Source organism: Micrasema longulum, unplaced genomic scaffold, assembly GCF_059751315.1.
Source record: "Micrasema longulum isolate JH-2025_06_02 unplaced genomic scaffold, ASM5975131v1 h1tg000492l, whole genome shotgun sequence".
Classification (NCBI taxonomy): Eukaryota; Metazoa; Arthropoda; class Insecta; order Trichoptera; family Brachycentridae; genus Micrasema; species Micrasema longulum.
Genome location: NW_028277689.1, coordinates 34,696 through 50,857, shown reverse-complemented (window position 1 = coordinate 50,857; position 16,162 = coordinate 34,696). Strand labels below are relative to the sequence as shown.

At 30.6% G+C, this 16,162-nt stretch overlaps 1 protein-coding gene across 1 annotated transcript in view; it reads right to left on the bottom strand.

Moving 5' to 3' along the window:
- LOC148281147 (paired box protein Pax-6-like) overlaps positions 1 to 15,243 on the bottom strand; it is a gene marked incomplete at its 5' end in the record, with an annotated part of 95,684 nt that extends 80,441 nt beyond the window's left edge. Inside the window, 2 exons of the mRNA XM_088227195.1 lie at positions 12,529 to 12,643; positions 15,121 to 15,243. Coding sequence (XP_088083321.1) covers positions 12,529 to 12,643; positions 15,121 to 15,243 — 238 coding nt within the window. The remainder of the gene's footprint in view (positions 1 to 12,528; positions 12,644 to 15,120) is intronic.
- Positions 15,244 to 16,162: the final 919 nt, after the last annotated feature.

Here is a 16,162-nt window from a genome sequence, read left to right as displayed (position 1 = left end):
CATGTACTTTTAATTGTACAAAAAAAAATATTTGCCAAAGAGCACTAGAGTCCAATATACCAAAAATGTATAATATTTTTTATTTAAATCTTAAAATAGGGCACACATATCATACATATTGTTATGTGTGTTCTAATAATAACATTGCAAATATATTTAATTTATAAATTGTTTATCATATGTCTTGACCATTATTTTAAATTTTGATATGTTTTTTTCTTCATAAATATATGCTCCCAGTTAAATTAAAAAATCAAAAAAACTTATCTGGCTCAAGAGAAAGACGTCTGCTGAAAATCTGGCTTTTGGAACGTGGTTTTTTAAATGGAAATTTTATTTTTTTTATTCAGACCATTTTTTATTATCGATGTACATATATTTTTTTTTTTTCCATAGTAATAAGAGTTTTTATATGTTTATAGAATTTAAGAGATGAGATTATTTAAATATATTTATTAGAACTTAACTATATGCATCTGCTGACGAACTGCATTTCATGCAGTTCAGTAGGACTTGATAATTTAACATTTTACAACAGAGATGAAGAACATTCAAGAGAAGGTAATATAGAAGTCTAGGCATCTACAGGGCTTATGACCTGTCAATGGCTGGTTTAAGTGGCCACTTTACACACTGTGTAACATTCACCATTCTGCCTATATTTGGACATCTATATTCCTTCAATTCTTTCATCTGTTGATGTTTGTGAAGTTAAAGAGCTGAAACCTTTATTTATGCGGGTGAGATTCATAAAATTGAATTATTTCAACTACATACTAGGCAACGCCTTAAAATGTTATTTTTTATATTTCTATACTTTTTCATGGACCTTGATAATTTATATGTTAATTTTCGTATGCTTTTGATAAATAAACAAAACAAAAAAAATAATTTATAGGCAACTTTTTCCCTCTTATACAAATTAATTATCTGGAACATTGTCAAATTAATACATAGAAGCGCCTTATAGAGTATAAGATTTTTAAAAGTAAAGATTCGAAAACGTACCATAGTGACTAAGTTTGTTTATATATATCAAGCTGCATTCAACAAGAATGCATATACTACCAAAAATTAGAGGATATTCATTTTTAGAATACGAAAGAGATTGTGTTTTTAATCTTAACAATGCACATCAGTTTTTGGTAAATCAAGGTATAGTTAACTAATGATTTAGTCCACACCTGTTTAGTTTTAAAGATCGTATCCGTCTTATTTCACACATCCCATCTCTAAAAGAACAATAAGACAAAAATACACGAAATATTAACTCCAAATGTATCGATGTAATATTTAGTTTTTGTTTATTCCATGTCCGCTCCCTAGTTGGAACGTATGGTGTCCACAAAGATCCTCCAAGCCTCTCGGTCAGCTGCCAGCTCCTGTGCATCGTCCCAAGTCAGGTTCGCGTCCCGTAGCTCTGACACGAACTGCCGACGAACAGTCAGCAGTGGACGTCCAGAATGTCGAGAAACTGATGCCTTGTAAAGTAGGCAAGCGTGGTTAAGGCTCTCAGGAGGCATCCGCAGCACATGGCCAAGCCAACAGTATCGCCTCCGCTTGATGACAGTTGTCACCGGAATTTGCTGCCTTCGTTCTCTTATTACTTCATTCCTTACAAAGTCAAACCACCGCACATCCAATATTCTTCTAAGACACCTATTCTCAAAACTCAGAATTTCGCTGCTTTGGGCTCTAGTGAGGTGCCACGATTTGCATCCGTAGAAGAGAACAGGTGTTGTGCAGGTGTTATATAGGCGGCATTTGATTTTTACTGAGTAAATATTCAGTAATCGCTGTTAAACTAATAAAGGATAGAATTCATTAATAAACTATACCCTGACAAAGAAGCTTGTGAAGCAATGAAACCGGTTCGTAAAAAAATAAAAAGACGTTAACAACAAAGTTGTTTTATATTTCATTAATTGTAATGAATAATCACCAAGTTAGTGTTTTAAACTAAAAATTTCAATGTGATTTTAACTTGTTTTTTTTTGGGCAATTGTCCGGTATTTAGTGGAGAATTACAAATATTTTTTTATATTAAAAAAGGTGTTCATACAATCAGCAAAATAGGCAAAAAATATTTAGGGTTTAAAAAAATATATTTCAAGTAAACAATATTATTGCATTTGTATTAAATTTAATATACACCCCGAAAAGCCAATAAAGAGTTCTGAATTCAATTGTAAAAACGGGTTTTTCACAGTTAACAATAGCCACCTGGTTTCAAATACAAAATACCCAAAAAGCGAAATGAGTTTCAAAAAATTCATTCTGGCTCAAAGAGACAGAGAGAAAGCAAAGGATTTTTACGCTACAATTGGTTCAAAAACATGGGACATTCCAGACCTAATGGGATTATTGTTTTATTTCGTTACACATTTTTATTTATTTATTCGCGTATTATTCTGCAGCCATCAAAAGAAATAATAAAAATGAGAGTTAAGAGAAAAGATGGAGCCAGAAAAAAAATGATTAATAGATTTTTTTGTCACTCTCTTGTAAATGCCTACCCGACACGTTTATGTTTTTTATTAGTGTTTACAAAATGTGTTTTATATCAATAAATTAATATTTAAAATAATTTATTGTTGATCTAAATTTCTTGCAACAGAGAGGGAAAACATTTTGAGAAGGGAATATAGAAGTCTTGGCATTCACAGGGCTTATGACTTGTCATTGACTGATTTAGGTGGCCACTTTACATACTGTGAACATTCACCATTCTGACATTGTTTAAACATCTACATTTTCTCAACTCTTCCATCTGTTGACTTTTGTGAGGTAAAAGAGTTCAAACCGCTATTATTTATTTTATTTATTTAACTTTTTGTACATAATGTTATTTGTACATTGGCGGGCTTATTGCCAAATGGCAATTTCTTCCTACCAACCAATAAAATAAAAGTTTTACTTTTATCATTCAAGTTACAGAACATGTTCAATAGAAAAAAAAGATAAAAAATCTGAAGATATATTAAAATAGAAATAAACGTATTTGTTCATAAATTACCTTCAATCAAAACTATTACTCAATGGGAAAAAGGTAAAAAGAAGAAAAAGGAAAGGAAGAGAGATTAAGGAAGAGAAAGGAGATGTTTCTTCAGACGTGATTTAAACAGAGATGATGTAGTAACATCTTCGATGGTGGATGGGAGATGATTCCACAGTCGAGCCGCATGGACACTATATGTGTCAGAGAAGAAAGAGGAATTGTGGATGGGTATTAAGAGAGTGCCTTGAGAATTATAACGAAAAGGTTAACCATGAACTGATAAGCGTTGAAATTTTTCACGCAGGTATTTAGGAGCGTTAGGACTATGAAGTCCATTGAACAGAAGTGAGAGGGAGTGATATTCTCTCCGCTGTCTTATTCATCCAGCTGAACCAATTCACCTACTAGCCTCCTACTAACACATAATCAACAAACATTTTGGACATTCTTAAAACATTGTTAATTTTATTTTATCATCTAAGTTGTAAATTTCATTTAAAAATAAATGGTGTATTTTTTAATTTGAATATATCTGTATTTTAAATATATTTCATTGTTAGTAGAAATAAATAAATTTTGTGCAAAAAAGACAACTGCATAACGAACTCATTTTGTCCAACTACAATCAACAAAATCGACGTTTCGCTGTCTCGTTTTTGTCCTGAGTCTCAGAATAAATTATTCTGTGTTGATGCATTTTCTTTATTTCAAAAATAGTTATATTTTCATACAATACGTTTAAAGACGGCAGATAAAACTGGGCGCTTTTAAGGGTTTTAAATGGCCCAAGTTACTATAATAAATGTATCAAATAAAACAAAACCTGAAGCCAGTCCAGTCTCGTTTATTTCGCAGCCAAGACATCTGTCTTCTTCCAGCCTCTCTGTGACCTTCAATCTTGCCTTCCAAAATTAAATGAAGCAAGTGGTACTTTCTCCACGCATTATATGCCCCAGCTATGAAATTTTACGAACTTTAATGGTGGTTAAGAGTTCTCTGTTCGTTCTAGCTCGACTTAAGACTTCTGAGTTCGTTATCAGGTCTGTCCAAGACATCTTAAGCATTCTGCGATGCAACCACATCTCAAAAGCCTCCAGCCTATTCATAGTGTTCACTTTCAAAATCCAAGTCTCACAGCCATACAACGATATAGACCACACATAATATTTTACCAATCTTTGCCTTATTTCCAAGTTGAGATTAGCATTGCAGAAGAGGGATTTCATTTTAATAGTTAATAATTTTAGTGATAGATCATTGCTCTAGTGCCATAATCCAGGAAAAAAATACGGGAATACGTTTGTATGAAAACAGCTTGCCCACCACATACCGCACACCGCATCTGAGGACATAAGTCTCCTTGGCGGTGCCCACATACACGGAAAAGTTGCTCGTTGCCGAACGAGAAAAGCTGCCCAAAGGAGCTCTCTTTACTCTGGTAGCCTTAACATATTTGTGGTGAAAGAAGGTAATCCAGAAGTACATAACATGTACTTTAATTCAAGTCAATAACAACAGTTATATGAAGAAACATATGTCCAAGAAACTGAACAAAAAGAACACAAAACTATGTGGCAAAGACAACCAAGGGCAATGAAATAATTTTATGCATTATATTTAAAAACACGATCAACATAAAATTGGGTGTAATAATTGATAAAAATTTCTTATTTGATTCCAATATTCAGGCATCCGTAATAAATCTTACAGAAACCTGGGCTTTATTATACGCAACACTCAACCATTCAAAACAACTGCACCATTCAAAATTTTATAAAATGCACACGTTCGCAGCCATCTTGAGTTTGCTTCTATTGTTTAAAATCCTGTATATATCACAATTAGATAAAATACAGAATAGATTCTTTAAACTTCTGGTTCGAAAATCTTATACTTATTTTGACTGATACGAAGAATCTTCTTCCTTCCATGGTTTAACTTTTCCTTATAAACGGGGAAACATTTCTCATCTGTCTTTTCTTTTCAAAATTATAAAACAATATTATCGATAGTCCTTATCTCTTAGAGCGTATTTCAATAAATGAGGAACTTCAGCCCTACGGGAAATTGGATACAAAAATGTTTTCTTACGCGGGGTAAAAATTAGAGCATTAAATTGTACTGCAAAGTTTCTTAAAAAAGGAACAAAAAAAATAATAAAAAATATTTTGATAAAAACGCACTACTTTGAATGGCGTCACTGGTTTATGTGAATCAACCTATGATCTGAGAGTTATGGAAGATTTGACCAATGGGAAGAACTGAATAAGAATAAGCGGAAATGAACCTCTGACGTTACACGCGGAGTTATTTCAGAAATACAAAACTTTGAAAAAACGTAGCGCTGATAATACGATATATAAAAATTAAAAAAAAAAATTGGCTTAGTTTAAGTCTATTAACAAATAAAAAAAAACCACTGAACTTCCTCATTGTCCCGTAAAGTTAACACAATTAAAAAAAAAAACAATTTTCAGTTGGTTTTATTACAATATTTTGAGTTTGTCCAAGTATGCGTTGCCTAGTATGTGAAATATCTTATGTATTTTGTTTTTTAATTTTTATACACCGTATTATCAGGTCATAAGTTTCGTAAATGCCTAGACTTAAATATTCCGCTCTCTAAAATATTCTCCATCCGTGTTGTAATTTGTTACCCTTAATGACTTCCTAGGGGGTGAAATCCAGTCTTTTGTCTACAAACATTTGGACAAACTCAAAATATTGTAACATTCATATTGTTGTCTTAAAAAATATAGTATTTTTCTCGTTACTGTGTAACATGTTCTCTCATATTGGTAAAAAACTTTAACTGGATGTCTGTACTATTTTTTATATTATATATTTTTATACAACTGTTGTTTTTCTTAAATAAATAAAAATAATAATAACACTTCGAGATCAACTATGCCACTTCTTTTTTATCACACATTGTGTTAATGGCAAAAAGATCTACGAAAATCCGGAAGATCTATCCCAAAGAACTCTCAAGTAGTGAGTCGAATGGACTAATCTACACATTCTGGATATTAAGGCATAAAAAAAGTTGTTTCTTTCTTTCCTTTAAAAAATAAAAAAGCCATATTCTAACAAAAACTATTTTATATTATTTAAGAATTTATTGTGATGTTTGCGGTAAAATAAATCAATCAATTTTAAATGTGCTTTTAATAAAAAATACATATTTTCCGTTTTTTTTTATTAAAAAAAGGCAACCTATTTATATTCATAATCAAATACAACATTCGGTAAAAAAATCTATTAAGATACCTATGTATTTAAGATTCCCTTTAAGTAATTTGAAAGGAGATAAAACATTATATGAATAAATAAACGGTTCTCAAACTTACGAATAAAAAGTATTTTTCAAATAAAATCCAACTAAAAATAAATAACATCAAATTTACGGTTTTCAAACTCGGCTTTGGCTAGAACACCCCAGTAGGAAGGTGAAAGGTCGTTAACATAAGAAGAAGAAAAATAAACGTACGGTTTATTTTTTTTATTTATTTTTTCTTTATTCAATTTTACAATACGCCCAAGGAGCATTTACAAAAAATATACAGGTTAGTACAAACATAGTAAGTAATAATTAAAAAAATAAACAGCGCTTTTTTGTATACATATAGAAACAATAAAAAGCATACTCCCAAGCAAAATAAAAAGTGAAACTGTACATAGTAAAAAAAATAAAATATATATACGGATATAAGAAAAGTAATTGAATTTAAAAGAAAATTATAAAGAATTTTAAAGAATAACTTGTAAAGAATTTAAACAAAAAAAATATACATATACTTGTACGTATAAAAAAAATGGTATTAACAAATTATTGTTAAAAACAAATAATAAAAAATAGTTTACAGTAAGTGTAAATAAGATAATAACATAATATCTGGTACACAAAAATATTTGATTCATTAATTTCAGAAAAAGATAATAATAAATAATAATACACATCAAAAACAGAGAAAAAAATTGTATGAAAAAGAAAGTTTCATTACGACATTAATAATTAGTTTTAAACAGTGCATTTAAGAAACAGGCTTAAGGTTTATAAAAACAAGCTTAAGAGCACGATTTTTCTGCTTCTTTAAAACATATTTTAAAAACTGTATTTTTGTTTTCGTATGCTTTAAAGCTTTTTGTTTTTGATGTTTTTTTTTCCAACAGGAAATAAAAAATGTTGATTTTATCATAAACTGGGTTGTGTTATCGCGTACTGTTGTAGGCTCACGGATCAGAGATCCGAGGTTCTAACACGGCTCTACCACAACGAAATTCCCGTTAGATTTATCATATTTTTACGCACGTTTAGTCTTTCATAGAGTTTTTTTAGGATATTCTGCCGTGTGTCAAGTATGATCTGGACGCTGTAATAGGATCTGAAAAATCAGAAAAGAGAGTAAAGAGTGCGAACATCTCACGGCACAATAACTCGAGAAAATTCAATACGCACTTACAATTTTCTGCTACTGAGTTAATAAAATTAAGTTTAAAATGGCTCCAAAATATAAATAAATGGGCAAATCATAAGAATGATTATTTTCGCTGTTTTTCTCATAAAAAAAACAATTATGTCTACATTACTAAAAGAAAAATAGCTTTGGTTTGGAGTTAAAGCCAGAAATATTCTAAACTGAAGTAGTGTAGTGGTGAAGATGCGTGACTCTGAATTGATATACAGATTTAAAATATTGTTCAAACCGCACTGTTTCATAGTCCCTGATCTAACACCTAAAGTGTCGATCTGAAAACTGATCATCTTACCTTGATGTAATAAAAATGACCAAAATACGCTGCGATTGGTGTAGCAATGCAGCGCCCTATGCACCATTAGATGCAGAGAAAGAATGATGACGATAAAAAACATAAATAAAATTTTAATGTTTGTCTAAATTTTTGTTGACAAGGACTTGATTCAACCCGTTAGATAACTGTAAACATAAACATATTACATTAGAGATGAAGAAAACTTAAGTGAAGGGAATATAGAAGTCTAGGCATTTATAGGGTTGGCGACATCTTGATCAACCACGTAGTCGAAGAAGAAGTATACAAATTAAAAAATGTTATCCGTAGTTGCCTACTTATGTAGGTTCAATAATTTCAGATGAATCTTGCCAGCATAGGCAGAATGGTCAATGTTACACAGTCACCACTTAAACTAGCCGATGAGAGGTCATAAGCCCTGTAGATGTCAGACTTCTATATTCCCTTCTCTAAAGTGCTCTTCATCTCTGTTGTAATATATAAAAAAATAATGTGTTAATTTATTTATTTAATTAATAATAAAAATAAATTTTAATAAATAAATAATAATAAAAATAAAATTTGATTAATAATAAAAAAAATAATAAAAAAACAGTTAAAAACATTAAAAAAGAAGAAAAGAAACATTGATAAACCTAAAGGACATCAAGACAAGATTTGGACTATTCATCTAGTGCTCGTTTAAAACGTTGTAAACTTAAATAAAAAAGTCCAGCTCTTGTCTCGAGTGACAAAGACGTGTCTTTTTGAAGAATTAAAGTCATTGTTTGTTCTATGCTTATCGATGAACAATACTTCATTGTTTCTCTACCTACGAGTCGGAATATAGAATTTTATCCGCCCCAATAATAATGGCACATCGATTATACCATTGAGTATGCCGAATATATACATAGAGAACATACATAATTAAATACATGTATATATATTTCACTAAGTATGATGTATCTGTTCTGAAGATTTTTTTTGAGAACCGCAGGTTTAATGTGAAGCGATGCCGCGTGGCACCCGGTGGGTGGCGGCGGGGCGGGGGTTTCCCGCCATCAAAGAATGTTTTAAAGAATAAAAATGAAATTAAATCTTCCGCCCGAGTTGACCCGTTCCTAACTGTGGCTGTATAAAATGCCTAATACCAACACGTTCCCAAACTTTCTTGACTTAAGGAATGTATTTCTTAAATTGGACGCACAGAGGATAAAAAAATAATAAAGAATCATTAACAACTGATAGTTCGAACGGGAATCGTAAGTTGTACATAAAATAAATTAATTAAAAAATAACTAAAAAGCCCTTCATGACATTCTAGTTTATAATTAATACTGAACGATTACGCTCCATATTCACAAGTAGAGCGAGAATTTTACAATAAACAAGACATTACTTCGAATCTGCTCAAAAATCTATTATTAAAATATTTTTAAAAAAGCCGTTCAGGTACCCCAGCATCAAGTTGTTCGAGGAATTTGATAAATTAGATATAAGGCAATTATATATATCTAGAATAATTATGTTTGTGAAAGCAAATCATTCTACCAAATCCCAAAAGGAACACTCCCACACTGCCAGAAGTCAAACTAAAGGATGGGTCATGGGGTCTACCACAAATTCTAAATTTGGGCAAAGAAATTTCAGGTTTCTGGGCCCCAAAATATTCAATATGTTACCCGAACATTACAAAACCATGACCCGAATTCTATTAAACAAATTTATAATAAACGGGTTACTGGATTTAGGTAGAGAAAAATCAGAAAACTCACTAAAAAACATTTTTATAAAATAAATGGTAAATATATTGTATAACTTTATAATAAATTAACTTGTGGGTAATCATGTGATTTTATTATAATATGTCATTTTTGCATACAAATGTCTGTCTTAAAACAGGTTGTACCTAGTTATAGACAGACTAGACATAATCCAGAAAAATCTATTACCTAAGTATGTATGTAGTAGATAAAGAAATTGTAATTTTTGTTAATAAACCATTTTTTTTTTTTTTGAATGATTATTACTTCGCCTTCGTCTGACTATCCTTACATTGTTCATCAGCGATCCCGTTTCACTAATAAATACAATAATATTTTTGTTGGTTAGTGTGCTATTAAAGTGCCCTATGCATGTTTGATATTATGCAGATAGAAAGTCAAACTAAGAGTTTGATTTTGAAAATATTTACACGCACAGATTGACAAGGTTTGAAGTTCTGTTTTTAATTTCCCCGCCATTTTCACCGGAGTGTTTTCCGCGCTTTCAGAATAAAATGGCGTTCCTCATCTTTTCAACCTAATTACTAACTTGCCCGTGTTATGCGATAATATTTCTTGGCAAAACTTTTTGTGACGACATGCCAAACATATGTCTGAACTCGGTATTATCATATAATTAAAAATAAACATTTCATTGAACATTTATTAACATTGTTAAACGATTCGGATTAACAAGGATTTCATCTAAATTATCAAAACGCTGAACATTTATTTATTCAAAATTACACTCGTTTACATATTCAAGAACTTATTAAGGCTTTTAAGCCTGTGCTCGTATTAAGTTATAATAATTAACAATAAAAAATAGATATTAAAATGAATTAAATTACAATAACATTTGATGCAATCGAATAACAATCCAAAAAAATAAGTATAATTAATAAAATTCCAAAGACAATACCAATAAAAAAATATTCAGATATAAATATTAAAATATAAATTATACAAATTTCGTTACATACATAATCAAATACACAAAATAACAACATTAAACATATTTAAAATCAAAATTACTTTTAAATACTGACATCGATTAAAAAAAATAAAATTAAAGGAATAACCCGCTAAGCTTCTGTTTTAGAGGCTTGTCAGCAGGTGGTAAAGAGTGGATTGTGAAAAATTCACCACAACACCCAGACCAATTGAGAAGAAAATCTTTTATGGATTTTCTTGTTACAACTGGCGGGAATCGAACCCGCGACGCCAGTTTCACAGTCAGCCGTCTAACCAACTGCGCCACGTCACCTGTCTGATCATTACTATGCCATGTGACAATGTGGCCTTTTATTTTCGACGTCAGTCCTTGAATTCTATTAGGCTGTAATAATGACTTAAAGTAGCTTTTTTTTTCCGGACATATCAAGTTTTAATACTGCGTTTGAACTAGTTTTGGGCAATTTTATAGTTACTCATGCGAATTCGAAAATCTTTTCTTTTAAAAAAAATTAAAAATGGATTTTTTTTATCAATATCATTGAGATTTACTTGTTTAAAAATACTTATATATTACCTTCAATTAAATGTTCTTCATCTCTGTTCTTTAATCATTTATAGGCTAAAAACTTGAGGTTACTTCATGCGTAGGTATTTAATTTATAATTTTTCAGTTACCGTAGTGAAACGAGAGTTGAATACACTTTTGGCTAAAAAGCTTAAATGCTGATTGCAAATCAATAAACAACTTAAAAACGACACAATTTGAGTTTTGGCGGTTTAAGCTCAGCACGGCAGTGCTGCTGTCGATTCGTGCGCTTGAATTCTTTTTTTAAAAATTATCCAATTGGTTATATTTACTCGTAAAGCACCAATGTGATTTAAATATACACGTTATTCCCTAACAAGGTGCATCTATTGCCTTAGTGCAAAAATTTAAAAAAAAAGGATAGCAACTTAGATTTTCATTTTAGTGTAACTCATTATTATCTACGAAACTGGCTATCAAATGGTGAAAAATGTGATTAAAACATTAATAATTTTCTGCCTACTGAAATTACATTATATTTACAAATGATGTGATATATATCTTCCATTTTACACAAAGAGAGTGTAATTATTATAACATGGAAACCGGGAAAGCCATTGAAGAACTGCATCTGGTACTTAGAAAGAGAACAATATACTATGGTCAATGTACCTACTTATGCATTGAACCTAAATCATTTTAATACATTTAATAGTCTGCCAAAATATACCAAAATACTCAAAATACAAGAAGGAATAAAAAAAAATATATTAACGAATGGAAATACAATTTACTTTGAAACCGTGGTCCCCCTATAATCTAAGATACCCACATTTAGTTAGAAATTTGTAAGAAAATATTTACATGTAAAATTTAATAGTGCGTGAATATATAAAGAACCTATACTTGAAAAATCAAATACATACTTATGAACCCATTGATATATTAATACACATAGACATGCCCTGAGCCTTTAAAAATGATGACATGTTCATGAACTCAAGCATGTCCACCGCGTATTTAGTAGTTCTGCGATGGCCAGCCAGGTGTGACGTAAAATATAAACACACAAAAATTTAATTAAAATTGTTAAATGTGTTCCACAGCACAGGTTTTCTAGTGGGGAATACATTTTCATTTCAACCGCATATTTTTTTGTTGTGAAATACAAAATAGAAAAAAAAACGTTTTCTTATCACATACGACGGCATTTTCTGCATAGTGTGATCTCTGATCATGAAGAAAGTCCGTTATAGACTGAACGTAAGGGAGGCAATTACCCACGAAATAAATTTTATTTTATTCAACGTAAAAAATAAATTTCATTGGATTATTTTGTACATCCCATTTATTTTTTATATTACTAACGTTTACGCTCAACACGCGTTTTACCTATTAAGCTGAAATGCACTCAATCCAATAAAATGTATCGTTTAAATTGAAGCAAATAGATAAATTTACTAAGCGCTTATGACGTGTCTATTTTATAATACGTCATCCAGATGTGTACAATAATATTTGTGACTTACGTTTTTTTGGTGTGGGCAGGTCGGGAACAAGATGCGATGGCGGGCCCGGGCTAAGGGTGGGGAGGAAGGGGGAGCGGGCGGCGGGGTACCAAGGAGCGCGGGGCCAGCCTGCACTCTATGGAAAGAAAAAAGAACATGCTCAATAAAACATTAATTGCAATTTACTAAAGAAATTGACCGTCACTAGCCTCACAGGGATGTGACAATCAAGAACCTGAGCCACAACATTATACAGGGTGTTCTTTAAACACTGTCACATCCGAAACCACGATGATCAGTATAGGCGAGAAGACATATTACCATATTTAAAAAAAATATTTAGAACAAATAATTTTTAAAAAAATAAAATATTTAAAAAACAAATGGTTGCTTACTTCTGCAGGGGAGAAGTGAAGGGAGCGCGGTGCAGTGTCAGACTCCCCCTTCTCACTCCTCGTGTCACCCCTGCAGAAGTAAGCAACCATTTGTTTTTTTTGAAATTTTATTTTTTTAAATTTTATTTGTTTTAAAAAAATATTTTCATGTGCCAATATGTCTTCTTGCTCATACTGATCATTGTGGTTTCGGATGTAGGGTTTAAAGAACACCCTGTATGTACTCATAAAAATAACATTACATAAACTCACAATAACTAACACTTTGTAAAAAAGTACTTCAAACAAAAACAATTCAATTCAATTACTAGAGGAGATGTACCAAATATGGCACACGTTCCTTATATGAGATAAGGATGTTTCTCAAAAACCAAGCAAAAACGTCTTGTATAATCCAGCGTGCCCACTTCAACGATCAAACAAAACATGTTAGTTCCCGTCCAGATGCAGTGATTACGTTTTTGTACCATTCTGATTTGGTATATACGTGAGTTTCACTGAATTATTTTTCAATATTTTTTCCTTCAAAATGATCAGTATTTTACTGATCGACAATATTATAGTCTTAATTGTATGTTTTCATCATGTTTTGAAGTTAAATTCAAGTAAATTTTCTTCTGTTTTTACTGATCTTGTTCCTAACGTGGGATTCTAGGAGACCCTAATATGAAGTGCTGTTTCTTAAATGGAATTCTAGTAGAAGTAAATTAATTTATATTTTCCTGGTTGCATCCAGGTTCTAGGCTCCTTGACACCAAAACACAATTAGAAGGCTTGCCAGAGAAAAGGTTCATTAAAAAAAAACCACTAAATCAAAGACATGGGGTGGATCTAGTGCAAAGCCTGATGCCATATTGAGTATTCGTGGAGCGATAATATAAATTTCATATGTGATTATTGCACGCAACATTAAAAAATCTGATTATCTTATATTAGGAGCACTTTTTTGAAAATACATTATGTTGACAGTTGTATTTATTTTTTATACATCCATAAGATTCTACGTTTTATAAGTACGTTCTCAAAAATTTCAGAGTGTGATAATTAAGAACAATTTAACTATAATTAATGAGATTTTTTCGGTTAGCATATTCGGTATTTTTCGTCTGTTATATAATTAATTAATTAATTCTCTAACCTCACTATTTTTGTATAAATACATGGAACTTTATTATTAAGATACCAGCCTCGGAGATGTCGCGAAAGCGATAAAACCGGTCATTGGTTATTTTAGATTTGTGGATTTAAGTGTCATCAAATGGTATGAGTGATTTCATCCCTAATTTTATTACTAAAATAAAATCTTTTAACAAATGTTAGAAAATATTTGTATATGAACCACTTGCCGACTTTTCAGTCTACTAGTTTTTTAAAAACAACCCGTTTCTTCATCGAGAAACTTATTACATCAACATAATTTATAATATGTGTAGTATTTCAGAGTGTTATTCAATTTTTTTTTTCTTTTCTCGCATATATTTTTAAAATCCGTTTTCTTATTTCTTTTTTATATAACATTATTTTATTTAATTCAGAAAACATAGTCATACACAATAAGTATTAAAAAAAAAAAGATTTTATAACATAAAAAGACCAATTAAGTTTTCATAAGTTATGTAAAAGATGTAAACATTAAATGTGTCAAAGTATTAAACAATAATTGTAATTGATGGAAAAAAATAATACACAGACATTCCAGAACGTGTCTATGGGCCTGTGAAGTGGCTACATCCACAAATAAAAAAATAATTAAAATGAAATGTAAATGCATATTTATACAAGGTGTCTAATTATTTATATTTATTTCATTGGATAATTGAAATGAAAATAAAAATAAAAATCATCACTCTATCCGCACCCAGTAGCGCATAGGATATTGTATTGACAAACAAAATGCAACGTATTTCGATCATCTGTTTTATAAAGTTAAGGTGATAAGTCTGTTTCAGGTGCAAGATTTTGTGGAAAAATTTTAATATCTACGAACACACGCAGTGCAAAGGTATACATTTCTTTGAAAACCGCACCTAAATATGTTAAGCCGTTTAGGAGAAGTTCAGTGACATCACACGTACAGAAGAATTATATTTATAAAGATTAATAATTATATTTTTTGTAATACACTACGACAATTCTATGGTGTCATTTTTTCTAAGCAGTTATAAGAATTATGAACAAAATTTGATTTGAAATTAATGATAAAGGGTAATTTAGTTACCTGTCCATTAAGTAGCCTAAGTTTATCATACACAACTCCACCCGGAGATCCTGATGGAGGGGATTGCGATTGTTTTTCCTTCTGCGCAGCTAAATTGCGCAGAACTCGGTTTATGGATGACACCTGAAAAAAAAATATAGTAAAAAAATATGCCAACATAACAAAGTTCGCCCCCTTTCAAAAGAGACAAAGTTATATTGAACTGTAAAATAAATGATTATCTAATTAAGATTTTACTGTTTAATTGTGTTTGCCCTTTTTACGTATTGATACGAGATAATTAATACGGCTTTATCAAGCAGATAACCCGTACATGTGTTGTGATTGGACGGAGTTATGCAAAATGTGTCAAGCCATTAAATCGAAAAAAAATAGTTAATGTCATGATCCAAGAGTGATATTCTTACTTTTAAAATAGTTTGATAAGTTTAAATTTTTAAAAATAGTTGATAAGTTGATAAGTTATTTAAAAAATATTTAAAAAATCTTTGATTATTGAGTACTTGAAAATAACATTTTTATATGTATAAATTGTATGTATTTATTTGATATGTAATATATATATTCTTTACTAACTTTGTATACTATGTGGAAATCTGTTATTGGTTCTGAGTTTATACACTATATCTGTTTGTTTACTAAAAATATGTATGTAGAACTGTTGATTTCCCTAATAAAATAAAAAAAAAAATAAACTTACAAATTCTCTGTAATATCTCGACGCGTTATCCAAAAACTGCGCAACTCGACTAAACACAATATTAACACTGTATTAAGATGCATAAAGTATTGTTGTGAATTAAAACCAAAATGTGACTAACATGATAACAATAATGCAAAAAATTGTTAAGCCCGCAATAGACGTTTCCTTTGCCGGAATTGCCGACAAGTTTTGTTTGTTAAAAACGGCAGCTAACTTTTTGTAATTTGGGGATTCGCAAGTAAATCGCAAGGTAATTTTAACGTCTGGTTTAGAACATGAAGCTTTCATTAGAATTTTGATTATAAAGAAATCTCAAAATTTTCCATAACATCAAAGTAC